At 30.3% G+C, this 17,047-nt stretch overlaps 1 protein-coding gene across 2 annotated transcripts in view; it reads right to left on the reverse strand.

The window, feature by feature from the left end:
* The window catches only part of Ilk (integrin linked kinase), a 43,677-nt gene that overhangs the window by 17,572 nt on the left and 9,058 nt on the right, over positions 1 to 17,047 (reverse strand). Inside the window, exon 3 of one of the 2 annotated variants that reach the window (XM_074244573.1) lies at positions 12,864 to 13,266. The exons of the other annotated variant lie outside the window; for it this stretch is intronic. Within the exon in view, the coding sequence (XP_074100674.1) occupies positions 13,234 to 13,266 (33 nt within the window). The 3' untranslated portion in view covers positions 12,864 to 13,233. Of the gene's footprint in view, positions 1 to 12,863; positions 13,267 to 17,047 lie in introns of those variants that run through there. 2 annotated transcript variants of the gene reach the window in all.

Below are 17,047 nucleotides of genomic sequence, written 5' to 3' on the forward strand. Positions count from 1 at the left end.
ATGTAGTCAACGTGTCCATAGCTTCTAAATGGCATGTCAAATGCCATTTAACAGTAGACTTACAAGTAGGTGCTACTGTTAAAGTAGAATCACGAGTATTATCTATTACTAAAATATTAATAAAGGATACGACACTATAAATTGGAAAATTATATTTTTTAAGTGTAATCACATTTGATTCCTCAACCATTTTAAAATAGTTACCTGAATAATTCTCTTGATCAATTTTATATTATAAGACTAGAATTTGAATTTGCGTGCGCCTGACTATAAGATTTGCATATATGTTCATGCTTATGATATATATAACCAATCATATCACGAATAGTTTGCTTAACCAATCACATCACGAATAAATTGGTTTCACATACATTTCATCTTAATTTTATATTAAGGAATTAAGGACCAGAATTAAAATTTGCGTGCGCCTTGACTATAGAGTTTGCATATATTTTCATGCTTATGATACATTTAACCAATCACATCACGAATAAATTGGTTTTACATACATTTCATCTCAACTTTGTTTTTTGAGGTTCAGAAATGATTAGATTTTAAAAATGATCGATGTAGCAATTTACAAGTTACTCCGTATATAAGAATATTTGATTTTTGTGATTTTACAAAGTCTATCGAGCTGAATCGGATCAAATTTTCAGAGAATCTAAAGTTGGGGAAACTCTCCGGAATGACGTAAACCGCATTTCAATTAGTCAAACTGCTCAAAAGTTACGAGAAGTTTACACAAACACCAACACACACACACACACGCACGCGCGTGCGCACGGTGTGGCATCCTAGTAAACTGCTTCATTTTCGAAAATCGGGGTGAAACCAATACCCTCAATTTTTTAAAAATGATTGATTTTCATAGCGGAAAGTTGAAAATTTATGATATCTTTTAAATATACCGGAGACAATTTTTCCTACTCTCTTAATTAAATAGATAATCGGATAAAAATTAATTACAGTGTTCTTTCATCAACTATTGATAAAAGACAATATTGCAAATTTAATAGATTAAGCTTTTTTACTTTATTGAAAAAAAAAAGAAGTAGTTTCCATAAATATGAAAGAATAGATAGCCCACCTTCTGACTAAAAATACGTCATTTTTTTGCGGAAGTAAACTCGCTATTTATAGAGATTAGCTGTGGTAAATGCGCCCAGAGATAAGTAATTAGCTATTTTATGATAAAAAAAAATACTGATATCGGTTGTTTTTATTTACTACAAAAAATTGAAAAAGATAGTAAAATTTATATTCAATTAAATTCCACTTGATCTATGAAACCAAAGATAGTAAATACGGTTTACCAAGTTATCGTGAAATTGCTTGTTTACATGTACGCTGTGATCTAATAATGGTCAGTTTTTTATTAGAGTTTCGCTGACGAGTTACGAAACGAGCCGATAAATTTTATTCTCATCAAGATTCATTCGTTTTATAATTTTTGAATTTTTGCTGATGTTTGGCATTTTGCCAAACTAATTCGCAAACTTTACACTGAAAAAAAAGCTTTCTACGCTGCACGATCCGTTGTATTGTGAACCGCGTATCGCTATAATCATGCAACGAATCCTGATCAACGCCAAACTATATTATAACATCAACGATTTAAATACGAACATGAACTATATTTAAGATCCTAACATCAGGGATATAAAGTTTCGTAATTATTACACTACTTTTTTTACGAGACACTATTTAATAAATAGTTCCTAAAGCGATTCAACTGTATTGTAAATATACTGGTCCGTACTGCTACCGTGAGCGAACGAATCGCGAAAATAACGAAACGAATCCTGACGGTCACGATCGATTGTAAGATATGAAGATTTATGTGATTCATATCCAACTGGCTTAATAAAACAAAAAGATATGTTTTATATTTTACCTTTGTAAATATACAAAGTACCTGCAATTATTTGTAAAAAAATAAAATTTGCAGAACTTTTATCAAAAATATTTCCTCTAAAAAAAAAATATCATAATTATTAATAATTTAATGTTATGTTTATAAGATTCTTTTAAATAAACTATAAACTCTTTATCTTATTTTTATTTAAATGATTATTATCAAGTATCTTTACTTTAATAAAATGTTTAAGTACTATCACATTCTGTTTTTATTTCCCCTAAATCTCTACTTCGAGGAAATACATTATAGTTATAACTTGAATTTTAAATTGAGTTATTATTTTTTATTAAAATCATATTCTATAATTATTAATACTTAATTTTTGGAGAATTAATAAAATAATAAAATCGTGCTTTTCTTGGTTCCACATTTTCCTTAGACAATATTGTATATTGTTAAATGAAAAGTACTCATTAATAATTTTTTTGCATAACATTGTAACAAGATGTTTATTTGCTGTGACAGGTAGAGGTTAGGTCTTCTGTTTTGATTCATGAGACACGAAATATAATTTATCTAAAAAACTTTACAACAATTTTCGTACTAACTAAACATTGTAACTGGATAAAATATTTAAAACATGGCTTGATAACATAATTCATTATTTAAAACATAAATAATAAATTATGCAAAGTCAGTTTCTCCGATACCGCTAGGTGTACGATTCAATAGATCGCTAAATTAGCGAAACTGGATAGTGACCATAGCGATTCACGTTTACGATTCGTAGATCGTGCTAGGAGCGACACCATTTCAGGATCCGGTGTTCCGTAAAGTGTGTATAGTGACAGTAGCGATACTGGATCGTGCGGCGTAGAAAACTTTTTTTTCAGTGTATCTTATTTTTGGCTGACAAAAAATTGCTTTGCTTCCAGATATATTGTTTGATGTCGGTACAAAGGAGATTGACTAGAGCGCTCTCATGAGTATACTCAGCCTTCAAACACCTATACTTAATATCTAACATGGGTCATTCTCATGGTAATTTCTATTATCGTTCTTATGAACGCGATGTCAAATGGCGGCTGCACATGCGCCCCATGACTTAGCGGGAAGAAGACCGGCGAGCCCGGGGCACGAGCAGTGTGGCCAGATCGTGCTCTTTTCTTACCCCCACTTTGTAGGACACTCTCATCTGACTATATTGAAAGCGATACAAAGTGGGGGTAAAAAAATCGCACGATCTGGCCACACTGGGCACGAGGCCGGTGGGGACGCCATAATCACCAGTTGTACTGGAACTTGTGACTAGTGTAATATACCTGCGTTCTCTCTGACTTAGAAATTATTCCATTGTGTTTTATTATTTGCTAACGTAATTAATTATCAATTAAATATCAATTCTCATACCTAATTAAATTCATTAACTCGACATTTGTGCATTATTTTCAAACTCAACATAAATTCATGGTCAAATATTTAAGACGCTAATAAAAAGTACGTCGTACTTAGTGTTTAGCATCGCGGCCATTGTCTGTAGTCGCGTGATAAATTAGACGCAATAAATTATCATTGTTCAAAGTTTGTCAAGAATTTTCAATTCAGCTTAAATATTTATTAATATCTTCAATTCCGTTTATAATAATCGATTATAATTGAAATTAGTGTCATTTAATTATATTTTGTAATTATTAATTGAATTTATTCGGTCGTCATTATTAAATTAACTTCATTTGATGTGCCTTATTTAACTAATTTTAATCGTTTTATTTATTAAAATCAAATCAAGATTTTCAAGAAACAAAGTGCGTTAATAATTCAATATATTTAATAATTGTCGAGTTATTTAGAAAATAATTGAAGTAAATAGTAAATTCTCGAGTCAAATAGAAAATTATATTCAACTGCTAATTTAAACAAATTATTCAAATCATTTAAATCAAAAATAAATCAGATCCTCTCGGATCACAACACAACTTGATCCCAGCGATCAAGGATTCGATCCCAGCGATCAAATTCATAACACAACTTGATCCCAGCGATCAAGGATTCGATCCCAGCGATCAAATTTATAACACAACTCGATCCCAGCGATTGAGGATTCGATCCCAGTGATCAGATTCATAACACAACTTGATCCCAGCGATCAAATTCAGTACTTGAATCTACTGGTCATTTCAAACCATTCCAAACACACAGTCAATTCTCTTCCGATTACAAACACACGATCCTTTCTGATCATAATTACATCTTACATCTCTACTGAGATATTAACGGTTGACGGTTAACCACAATAACCTAACAGCGGCTGAGATCAATTCTCACCTCTCATTGCACAAGAGTGCAATTATTATATACATTCATATCAATACACATATACATTCACATATCTCTTAATTGTATTCATCTTCGAGGAGTTTTTTCTCTAGCAATTGCTAGAGTTTTCTCCCATTGGGGGATAAATCAATCATAATTATTCACCCCAACACCGAGTCTTTTATTTTAAATAGATAGATCCTGAACCAATTCCCAACCAATCAACTACATATAGAAGAATTACGGAAATTCTCCTTAGTGGAGAGTTTGCGACAATACATATATAATCTATTACTTTAAAAAATTTGAGTTTTAAGTAATCGAAATATGCCACTTAAAAATTTTAATTTCTAACAATTTTAAGCCTCAAAAAGTTCATTTGTGCAAAACTAATTACTTTTTTTTCGCTTAGTTTCACACTATTAAAAAAAGTTTATTGTCATTTTTTATTCAACTGGTAGTGATTTATAATCCCAATGATAATTTTTTACATTATATTTTATCATAATTTATACCGTTTTTTATTTAATAATAATTATTATTATTCTTTTCTAAGAAGTTTGTTCCTTTTTTTTTTTTTTTTTTTTTTTTTTCAGTCTATTTATTTCATCATTTTGAAATTCAATGTTCATAAATAATTTGAATAAACAGTAATAAATCAAGGAACAGCATAGGAAAAGTAATTTATCAGTTATCAGATATGTCTTGTGAGATCAAATTTAAATCAAATTTTTTATTAGATTTCTTTGAAAATGAATATTTTCGCAAAGAAAAAAGGATATAAATGTAAAATGTTTTAAAAAGTACAATTTCTTCATCTAAGGTTTTGATTATTTATGACCGTCAATAGAATTTATTTTTCGAGTCCTTTTTAAAAATGTATTAATATATCATGTTTCAAAGACCTTTATCCCTCTAAAGATCAGTTCATTAATCATAAAAAATTGTTATAGGTCAATCAAAATTTTTTAAAGTTTTAAAAGTCGTTAAAAATTGAATCTCTTTTGGTTTTTAACCTTTTTTTATCGTCATTCAATTATATTCTAGGATGATAATCATGTACATTCAGAAATAAATAATAATTATTATTTTTTTGACTTCTATTCACGTCTCTTGCTTTATTTCTATTTTTTGATAAGGCAACTTGATTGAAAAAAAAATCGAAAGTTCGATAACACTTATAGTTAAAAGTCGCTTGAAAATATTTCAAGTACTGTACTTTAAAAGTGTGAAACATTTTGAGTGACCCCTGAACATTTTTCTACCGAGCTGATTTTTAAAGTAGACTCTTAAAACATTATAAATTGACATCTTTTCATACGAGACTCAAAAAAAAATCTAGTCAGTTTCTTTGCATCATCCTAATTTATAAATTAAAAATGTTTAATCCCTCAAAAAAACTGTTTACTTTAGTTGAACAACAATCCAATTTTTTGATTGATAATTTACTTTATGTTTATGCTTTTTAAAAAACTATTTCTATAGAATCAATTGTTTTTACTAGCAGACATTCGAAGTTGGTATTATAAAAAATATAGAAAGACTTATGGTACCGACTGCAGTATGTTTAATCCTGAGTTTTAAATTGAAATTTTTTTACCGTTTGTAAAATTTATAATTGTTTTCTGAAGATAACAAAGAATTTTTTCATAAAAATTAACTGCAGTACAGAAACCTATCTCGGGAAATGATATATTGTCATGTTCTTGTTTTGAAATATTTCCCACTTGCGCTATAAAATACACTTTATCGAGTGTTTTTTTATTATAAAACAACAAAAGTTCCAACGATGAAAATTCATAATTTTATTTTCTTTTTCATTTTATATACCAGGATATTTCAAAATCCCAAAATAATTTCCATTGAACAACTATATTTTTTTTTAAAACAACGCAGAATACTTTTTTGTTTCTATTGTAGTATCACGTACATTAGAATTGTAAGGTAAAATTAATGGGACTTGTAAAAGCAGAATGAAGTGCATAAAGAGGCGAAGTACTATTCTTGTAAAAAAAAAAAAAAGTAATTAAAATGAAGTGTAATGAATACCAGATCGTTCGTGTTTGTTAATAATTTTCTTGTAATTTTCACAAATTGAACTGGATAGCAATGAAAAAAAAAAAAAAACGGATAAAATATAACTTATTATCAGCAGCTAAACTAATTACTTAAATTTATAACACAAAAGTATTGAATTTAAAACTAATCATGTAGTTTGTCAATTTTCTCGTTTTATTATTCATCATATGTGATTAAAATGTCCATCATGCACAATAGCAGGTGCTATAATTCATTTCGAAATATTACCTTTCTTACTCTGGTTTTTTTTTTTTTTTTCCAAAGGTGTTACCATGTATGATGAATAGGTCCTTTATATGTATATTAAAATTTAAATAATATCTTGAAAGAATGATTTTAATATATGAGAAATTCGTTACATGTACATATTTTTTAGACATAATAATATTTTTCACCAAATCCAACACAAAAACACACTAAAATATTAAATATTCGACACTATTTGACACTTTACACAATGATGCAACATTTCTTAATATGAATAAATTTATTAAATAAAATGTTTCCTCAGTAAAAAATTAATAAAAAAAACGCATTTTTCTTGAATCCGCAAATTGGTAAAACCTCTTAATTTTTTACCAATTTTAAAAATTCAAATATCATGCACTAAAAAAAAAACTAACTTGAATCAAGAAAATAATTCTTGAACGGAGTAAAATTTACTGAAATCAAGAAAAACTTTTTAGTTCAAGAATTTTTTACTCAAATCAAGAAGACAGTAAAAAATATTGTGTAAAATCAACATAATTTCTGTGTTAAATACGGTACACACAAAATTAGTATTGAAATTTAACACATTGTATGTTATTTTAACACAAAAAATATTTAACCTAGACCATATTTACGCAAATACACAATATTTTTTACTGTACATGAAATTCTTTGAATTTATTTAGGTACTTGATTCAAGTAAATTTCTGTTTCTGTGTTTTAAAGCTTATGTTTTCCTCTATTTCAGATAGTACTCAGTAAAAAATTCTGCGTCATTGCGTCAAAAAAAGTTTGTGTTCAACATTCAACACTTTTTTGTGTTGATTTAAGAGACCTGTATAAAAAAGTTGCGGAATTCCTCCGGTAATTCCGCAAGGAAATCATGAGTAATTCATATTTTCACACAAATGTGAATTTCGGATGAAATCATAAAAAATGATCATCGATAGATAATTAATAAAGTAGTATCATAGATTCGTTAAATGATGATGTGTTGATTAATTCATTACAGACTTCTCAAGGTTTGTTAAAAAAAGTCCGGAGGAATCCTGACTAATTCATAAATTCTATAAAAATTCTACTTGAATAGTGAAATTTTTTACTGTGCAAATTCACTAAAATATAAAGTAGTCAAAAATGATCCTAAAATGGCTAAAACCAGTATTTCTACCTTGTAATAAAAACTTTTCATTAAAAAAATGTAACTATTTATTTATTTATTTATTTATTTATTTATTTATTCAAAAATTTAGACCCTGAAGCCGAAGCTCCCTAAGGGCCTTACATTAATTAATTATACAAATAATCCTAGCATTCATACATCAATAGAGTCAATAATGTTTAATACATTACTATTTAAATGAGATACACTATCATATTGATAGTGTATACACTATCATGAGATACACTATTGAACTCCAGAAAAAAACCATTAAGTCTTTCAACAATAGACTCATTACTTAGGAGATTCCAATTACGGCAGCGAAATGTTATCAGAGAATGCTTTGGTACACTGTAATTTAATGTAACACTAATAATATCGTGTCCGGAAAGAAAAGACACATCAGATTGAAACGTTGAAACAATATTATTAATATTACTAACTATACAGTGATCAATCCACGTATGAGATGTTGCTGTATGATGTGTGGCATTAAATGAAACAATATATAAATCATAAGATTTGCAGATTTACAACACTTGATGAAAGCCACGATTCTGAAACAGCAATAATATCAAAAATCCAGTAGTCGAAGATATTCACGAAATTCATCAATGTGAGGAACTAATGATTGCGCATTTAAATGACAAATTTTTAAAGTAACTGAGGAACTGTAGTTATTAATACACTGCTGAGAGTCAACGACACGACGTTATTGGCTTAAACCCTGTATCTTTTTTAAATCCATTGAGGGTAGTAACTTAATCGGATCCGAGCCATCCTGTAATCTAACACATACTGAACCTGGCGAAATCCAGACATTTTTCTTATTTATCATCGGGAACTGCTTCACAATGTTCTTACGTAACTTGTAAAGAGCAGAAGAGTAACGTCTGTTAATATAAACTGGCAAATTACGAACACCTTGAATTACCAAATCTGCTGTAATGTCCCGATGTACTTTCTTCGCCTCAAAAAATTTATTAATAATAATCGAGGATTGACACTTCACTAGAATATCCCGGGAATGTGAAGAATCATTTCCAGCAACACCTATTTTCCTCTTCCCAAGTCGCTCCACAGACAAAATGTGTTGGTTATCAAGCCCCTGTAGTTCTAAGCGTCTACTTAAATTCATCACAATACTACTCAAGTTCTCAGTAGGTAGCTCAGGGATTCCCGAAATAATAAGATGATCGGAAAGCTGTTTTGTCTCCAAAGATAATTGTCGCATTTCAATATCTTGCAACCGCTTGACAGTCTCTACACTTGAACGAACTTCCGAAGAAGCAGCGGCAGTTCAAGAAGCATCTTCAACTGCAGTAATACGTTTATCCAGGCTCTCATAATCCTTACGTAGAGTTTTGCAGATCTCATTAAGGTCATCCAACTTTTCAATAACACCATTAACTTTTTTGCTAATAACCTGAATTAACCCAAGTTTTTCATTAATCTGCTCTAATACATCAGATTGTGGTGGAGATTGCACCTGAGACTGTACAGCAGGACAAATCGGACACTTATCAGCTACAAACTTCACGACATCAGATCTTGAATGCAAAGCACATCTAACTTTGACACATGTCAAATGAAAGCAATGTTTACAAACATCACTTGTAGCGACAAAGTTATCGTCGGTAATTGAACGAATGCAAATACCACACCAATTAAGAGCTTTGTCCGGCATAGTATAGATGGCAATAGCAGAACTCCAAAACAAAATAACTATCAGGCCAACACACTATAGCTAATGCTGAAAACACTTGTTACAAAATTTAACTTGCAAAATAAGTCCGTAAATAACACGACTCTACAAAAAAAATTTTCGTTCTTTGTCCTAAAGTTTATACTATTATTTTCCAGTTAGTTATGCACAAAAACGAAAAGAAAATATCTTTTTTCGGTATAAAGTTTGCTTTTGTGATAGTTATAATAATAATACTCATTTTTCAATTTTTTCATAAATTTTAATTGATTTTAATATTTTTAAAAAGGCCGCGCGGTGAGAGTGGGGTATTAACGTTTACACTGTGCCGCTAGATGGCACCCGAGTGATAAACAACCATCAGGTGTCATTTACAAGCCCAGAATAACTTAAAATGTCGTCACGAAAGTGCAAATACGATTCTGATGCATTTTGTTTTATATGTGGTCAATTTATTAAAGTTCGAGACGTCAAATATGAACTAAAGACATCTTACATTCTCTGTGAAGCCTATGAAGCATATTTTGACTGTCCTGTACGGAATCAAGATAAGCCATGGGCTCCACATCCCTGATTAAAAATATTGATTGAAAAGTATTGGGAATCAGTCACCCTATGTGAACTGTATATCTATATATACATGAAAAAGAATTGAAATTATTCAAAAGTATTCTAATTTCATCATTTTCAATCCTTTTCAATCAATATTTTTAACCAGGGGTTGCTTGTAGTTATTGTAAAAGGTGTTTGGAAGGTAAGCAATTTTCATTTAATTAAGCGATAAATCCAAAATAATAGACATATTAATTTTTATTTTTATATTTTTAGGTTGGTATCGAGGTGAGAAAAGGTCTATGAAATTTGCAATACCAAGGATTTGGCGAGAACCAAAAGACCATATTACTGACTGCTACTTTTGTATGGTGAATCCGAGTAAAAGACGTAGAGGTAAAAATGCAAAACCTATTGAATATCCTGACCTCGAATCTTCTGCTCCAATTGCTCATGACCTGACACGACCAGTACCTGAGCCACCAAAAAAATTATCGCAGAAAAGTAGCTCATCTTTTACTTCTTATAAAAGTAACTACGATAAGGAGTTTTTGCCTACACCTGAACAACCAAAACACTATCTCATTATTTCAGAAGATTTTAACGATCTAATTAGAGATTTAAATTTGCCAAAAAATAAAGCAGAGCTTCTAGGCTCTCGGTTAAAACAGTGGAATTTGCTTGATGATGTTAAGATCACGGATCAGCGGACTAGGCATGAAATGTTTGCAACGTTTTTCACGAAGGAAGATGGACTTTGTTTTTGTAATGACATTAAAGGTATGTTTGAAGCAATTGGCATACTCTGTGTCCCTAGCGAATGGCGTTTATTCATTGACAGCTCTACAAAAAGTTTAAAAGCAGTTTTATTGCACAACGGAAATAAATTTCCGTCTCTTCCAATTGCTCACTCAATACATCTTAAAGAAAATTATGAAAGTGTCAAAATTTTGCTTGAATCTGTAAAGTATCGTGAGTATAACTGGGAGCTGATTGGAGATTTTAAAATGGTGGGATTTTTAATGGGGCTACAGGGTGGATATACAAAGTATCCGTGTTATTTGTGCTTGTGGGATAGCAGAGCGGATTCTAAACACTATATTCAACGGTCATGGCCTGTAAGAACAGAATTGTGTGTCGGAAAACAGAACGTCAAATTTGAGCCGATTGTTGAAAGATTATACCGGAAAGTTAATACCGGAAAAGGTATTAATGCCGCCTTTGCACATTAAGTTAGGGTTGATGAAACAATTTGTTAAAAAACTGGATGAAACTTCAGAAGCTTTTGGATACTTCAAAAAATTTTTTCCGAAGTTATCGGAAGCAAAGGTTAAAGCTGGGGTTTTTGTTGGTCCGCAAATAAGACAGATTTTCGCCGATGAAAAATTCCCAACGTTGCTGAATCGTACTCAAAAAGCAAGTTGGAACAGTTTTAAAGCAGTAGTTTCTGGATTTTTAGGAAATAATAAAGCTGAAAACTACGAAAAGTTGGTTGAGGATATGCTTACAAATTTTAAGGCCATGGGCTGCAGGATGTCATTAAAAGTACATATGCTGCATGCTCATTTGGATAAATTTAAAAACAATATGGGAGCCTATTCCGAAGAGCAAGGAGAACGTTTCCATCAGGACATCATGAATTTTGAACAACGCTATCAAGGCCAATACAATGAAAACATGATGGGCGACTATATTTGGGGTTTATTGAGAGAAAGTAGCTATGAACATAAAAGAAAAAGTAAAAGTGTGCACTTTTAAGTTATTTTCCACTTTTCTGTAAGCTAATTTGATAGTAAAACTTTATAAAAATAATAAACATTTTTATTTCAATAGTTTTATTTTCAATCAAAAATTAAAATCCGAGATTTTTAAAAATTTCGTTCAATCAGTTTTCTAAGCACAAAAGCAAAGTTTTTCATGCCATATATTTTTTTCCGTCTTATTACGACCTAAACTACCGAAATTTAATGCTTTGCAATCAAAGTCAAACTTCATGTTGACCCGTGTAATAAAGTACCGAAACGATAAATAGCACAACTTGAAACAAAAAATTATTAACTAGATATGATATAAAAATAAAAATTAATGAACTGAAATTAATCACAAAATTAATAAAGTTATACGGAGCGATAAACAACACTTCCTAACTATACATCTAACTATACATAACTATGTTGAAAAGCTATAAAAGGCACCGTTTATCAACAGACTGTTTAACTAATGGATTTTATTTGTATCACTTTTTTTATTAGTATTTTACAAAGCTGTTTAACTAATGTAGACACTTTTGGATTGTTTATATTTCTATGCAAAAGTAGAATGAATCTATCGAAAAAATCAATCAAATAAAATCGAGATATTTTTAAATATCACATATATTGTTATTTACTACTTAATATGCTAGTATATCATATGACTTAGTAAGTTGGGTTTTCGACTATGAGTAGGATTGGCGCAACGAGTAAAGCAAATATACAAACACACGAATATTAAAAGTGTTATTAACTCATATGATAAGTTCATATGATAATTCGCAAATTTTTAGATTGAAAAAGAATAATCACATTATAACGTGGGAACGAATAAGTACAAACATTTATCAATGAAAGATATTTTATTTTCAACAGTAATAACGAAAATCAGTCTCATTTTCACGGTTTTGAGTAAATAATGACAAAATAAAAAAAACCAACTCGTGTAAGATATTTTCATTTTTTTTTTTTTTTTAAATCAAATATATAGTTTAATGACCTTAATTTACTAACTGACACTTAACTCTGACCCTTTAGTATTTAATCAGTTCGATTGAATTTTCAAAACCGGTTATTTTACCACCGGTAACTATTTAATATACTTAGCTTACAAACTTTGTAAACTGTATATACTAATTTTGTTAGTAAACATACTGAATCAATTTATTGAACTTTGCATTAGATTTGTGCATAATTAATACTAATTTTAGAAATGAATCTCTTCAATCAAATATACGAATTTAATTTTTCTAAAAGACTTATAAAAATTATTTTTTTGTTTGAATTTTTAATCCAGATCAGCGCCACACGTTGAGTACAAAAAAATATTGATCAAGTGTCAGCATTCGTTTCCAATAAATTTGTACTAAATTAGTGTTCTTTCCCGATATAAATTTTGTATCTAATGTGTTTTACGTGACGTTTATTATACAATATAGATTATATTGATATACTCCAGTGGCAAACACATTAATACAACCACCTATAACCATAAATCTTTATTTTTTATTCTCTAATGCAATAAACTAAAGGCTTTCATTTCTTAATTGTAAGATCGAGAACATTTAGTATTTATCGTTGATAATATATAATCCAATCATCCAAACTGCTTGATTGTTTTGACCAAGTACTAGGAACAAAAAAAAAAAAGTTAAAATTGTTTTGAAAATATTGGATAATGATAATCATTGACTTTTTAATATCTTTTTTATAAATTTATAAATACACTTTAGAAATTCACAAAATTACATTCAGTACTAACAATTAACTTGATTTAAGAGTAAAAATCTCGAAGCAAAAAATTTTTTTTTATTTAAGAATTTTTTCCTTGAATAATCAAATCAATTATTCCAAGTTTACCAAGTTCCTATTAGCAGATCTTGAACCGAAAACTGAAAGTGACTATTTTCTCTCGGAAGAATATCTACAGTCTGGGAAGAAGTGACAGCAACAACTATTGAACATTCTTTTCGTCATGCTGAAATTTGTAGTAGTTCTTCCAGTAATAAAGTAGTAACGACACCAGAGTTTGAAATGAAGGTGATCTTCCGTTAACTACGTGGGTTTAACCGTTTAAAATTCCACAAAATATCATCGAATATCTACAAATCTACATAGAAGTAGACGACAACCTGGCTATAACAGGTTCACTTGCAGATCAAGAAATACTCGATTCAGTGAGAAAAATTAAAACTGAGGAACAACAACAAGAGGATGAAGAATAAGATGAGACAAATGATCCTGAACCTCTACCAAGCATTGAACAAGCACTCCATGCAGTAAAATTATTAAAAAAATACTTTGTATTCAACCAAGTTGATTTGACAGTATCACAAATTATGAATAAAAAAAAAAAAATAAAATACAATTAAAATACTGGAGCAGAACAAAACAGACAAAGATAACAATGTACGTAACCAGATAACAGACTATACGCAATAAGAATTAATAATTGTATTTATGTTACTTTATTATATATCTATATTATTCGTTTATGAATTTTATACTTGATTAGCAAACACATATTATAATATAACATTAAAATGATATTAATTTTGTTTCTCTCCAATTAACAATTCTCAATAACGCCATAAATGCACAGTCCCTTAAGTGTCGCTATATACAGTTAACACTGTATGAGAAACTAATGCAAGGTATAGTAATCTAAACTAAGTCCTGTTTGGTACTTAGTAAACTTGAACAAACATTTTAGATTATAATTTACTGCTTTCAGCTGTTACTTTACATGATGCATAAAGTATACATTGTTTGTTAAAACTAAATATATGTGCCTATAAATTTTTTTGTTTTTATTTTCAAAGATCCCTACAAATGGCCACAATAATGTACTGTTACTTGAACCCCGGGCAAAAATGAAATTATTATTTTTTACGAAAAGATAATAAATTTCGTTCGACCACCGCACCACCGCCGTTTGGTGGACTATTACGCCGCACGCTAAAAATTTACTCTCCCTAGCATCGCCGCACTAATTCTAAATCATACCTTCAATTTAAAAAAAAATGGCATCATAATTAACTTATTGCTCAATAATTAATTAATAAATAACCTGACTAGAAATTTTAATGGAAGACCTATTGTTCAACCTCTTTTTACTGAAATGCCTAATACTTGAAACGAAAAAAAATTTTTTTAAATCAGGCCGAAGTATCGCGAAATTATTGATTTTTTTAGTCGTATTGTTGGTGTAGATTTTTAATTTTATCTTCGGGTTGAACAGAACCGGCACGCCTATCGAAATACCCTGAAAGAATTTTTAAAATCAAACTGCGATGGGATTTGAACCTGGTTCGTCTGCATGAACGTCTCAAACATTACCAACTGCGCTGCAAGCCGTGAGTTGACTAAGTAAATTTAGTTTAGCTATGTGAATGATCAACATATATTTTATTACGTATATAGTACCGAACGGCGGTAGTGCAGCGGTGATGCGGCGGTTGATCAAAATTTATTGTTTTTTCGTAAAAAATAATTTTATTTTTATTCGGGAAGTTGGTAAGGGGCCGTTCATAAAATACGGGTTAAATTAACACAAAAAAGTAAAATTAAAACAGCTGTGGTGCGGCGAATAGATAAATTCTTTACTTGTCACGGCGGTGATGCGGCATTTGTAAAATAATTGAAAATTATGGTGCGGCGGAATTCTGTTTTTACTCGGAACTATACTCGAAAATGGCGTTTTTTGTGTTAAGAAAGTGGGCCTTTTTTACAAAGGAATGTCAGGAAGTCAAAAACCATGTGATATATTTGTTATTTCACTCTTTAACTTTCCGCTAAAAAAATTGAAAGTTTTCAAAAATCGGGAAGTTATTGGTTTCACCCCGTTTTTCGAAAATCGAGATCGAATCAGATCTCAAGGTTTTGAGGTCCTAGGAAGCTTTCCTGAATGTTTTTGTGATGATATCTGTGTGTGTGTGTGTGTGTGTCTTATAACTTTTGAACGGTTCGACCGATTTTATCGCAGCTGGCGCCATTCGAAAGGGCTTGGCCAAATTCAGATTATGAATAAATTTTGAACCGATTCGAACCGGTAAATTTTGAGAAATCCAAAAAAAAACTTCAAAAAAATTTTTTTTCAAATGTGGTTTTTTCGGAATAACGTTTAATCGGCTTCACCGATCGATTCCAAAAACTAATCAGCTCTTACCGTCAAAAAACAACGTCGATCGTCGCCAGCCCGGTCAAAATCGGTTGATTCCTTCGTGAGTTATCGTTATCGATAGAAAAGCAATCTCTTTGAGCTCGAAAAGCTCAAAGTAACACATAAATTGTAGCTCGAAGAGCTCAAAAACGCAACAAGTGCAATTTTGAGCACTTAAGTATGGAATTAGCGGGAAGTTACAGGATTGGCCTTTAGAGTCAACCGTTTTCCTCATTTTTCAATATTATTTGATATTACAAAGGTTGACCAGTGAATTAGGAATTTTTTTTCAGCAATAATAGAATATTTAAAAATTTTTTTCATCAGGTATTAAAATGGCTCTTCACCATAAGATGCACGAGAACGTTGCTTAATAAGTCTTATTAGTTGACTAGAAAGAAGTTGCGAATATTGTCTCAGATAACTCAGCTGAAAGAGCTATTCTAGTCATTTTGATAGCTAATTTGTAATTTAAAAAAAAATTTGGGAAAGAGTGAGAAGAAAGGATAAATCCGGATCGGGCAAATTTAGAAAGCTTGGATTGAAAATCGAACCGGGATAATGTGCACTAGGGTGTGCCAAAATGTAAGTTCCATGAAAAACCTTTTAAAATTAAAATTTTGAGTTCCGCTTTTAACAGGGGCTACGTTTGGGCGTTTCCTGAGATATTTTGGGGTGAGAGAATTTATTTGATTTTCATAGAATTTTTAACAGGAGATCCAATTGGGCACTTCCGACCAAATTTTGAATTTTCAGCGGAAGTGCCCAAACTAAGCTTCTGTTAAAAAATTCTATGAAAAATCTTTGATTTTTTTAGCGGTAAGTTAAAAATTTTAAAATACAGGTCAAGCGCATCCAAAACGTTGTCATACTTGCAACTAATTACAATAATTTTCATTTTTATGGATTTTTAATTTTTTTGAAATGTAAAGCAAAATTTCCTTAAATTTTTTTTATCACAAACCGACTGTAGATCACTGTTTTACTTTTCAATTATCTGAATTGGTCAAATCAAAAAATTATTATGTAAATTTGTAATTATTAAATTAAGTTACATAAATTTTAGTGATAAATGAATTTTCCCAATGTCACATGGATATTTCTATCATGTTAATAAAGAAAAAATTTCCATGTTAACATTAGAAAAATTCCTGTGTCAACATTGGAAAAATAAAAAAAATCCCTGTTTTTTTCGCCGTGTGGTTACGCACTAAGAGCTCTTTTAGTTAAGCTATCCGAGGCATTGTCT

Source organism: Cotesia typhae, unplaced genomic scaffold, assembly GCF_013202065.1.
Source record: "Cotesia typhae breed Kobodo isofemale line unplaced genomic scaffold, CoteBio_Ctyphae contig_44, whole genome shotgun sequence".
In the NCBI taxonomy this organism is placed as follows: Eukaryota; Metazoa; Arthropoda; class Insecta; order Hymenoptera; family Braconidae; genus Cotesia; species Cotesia typhae.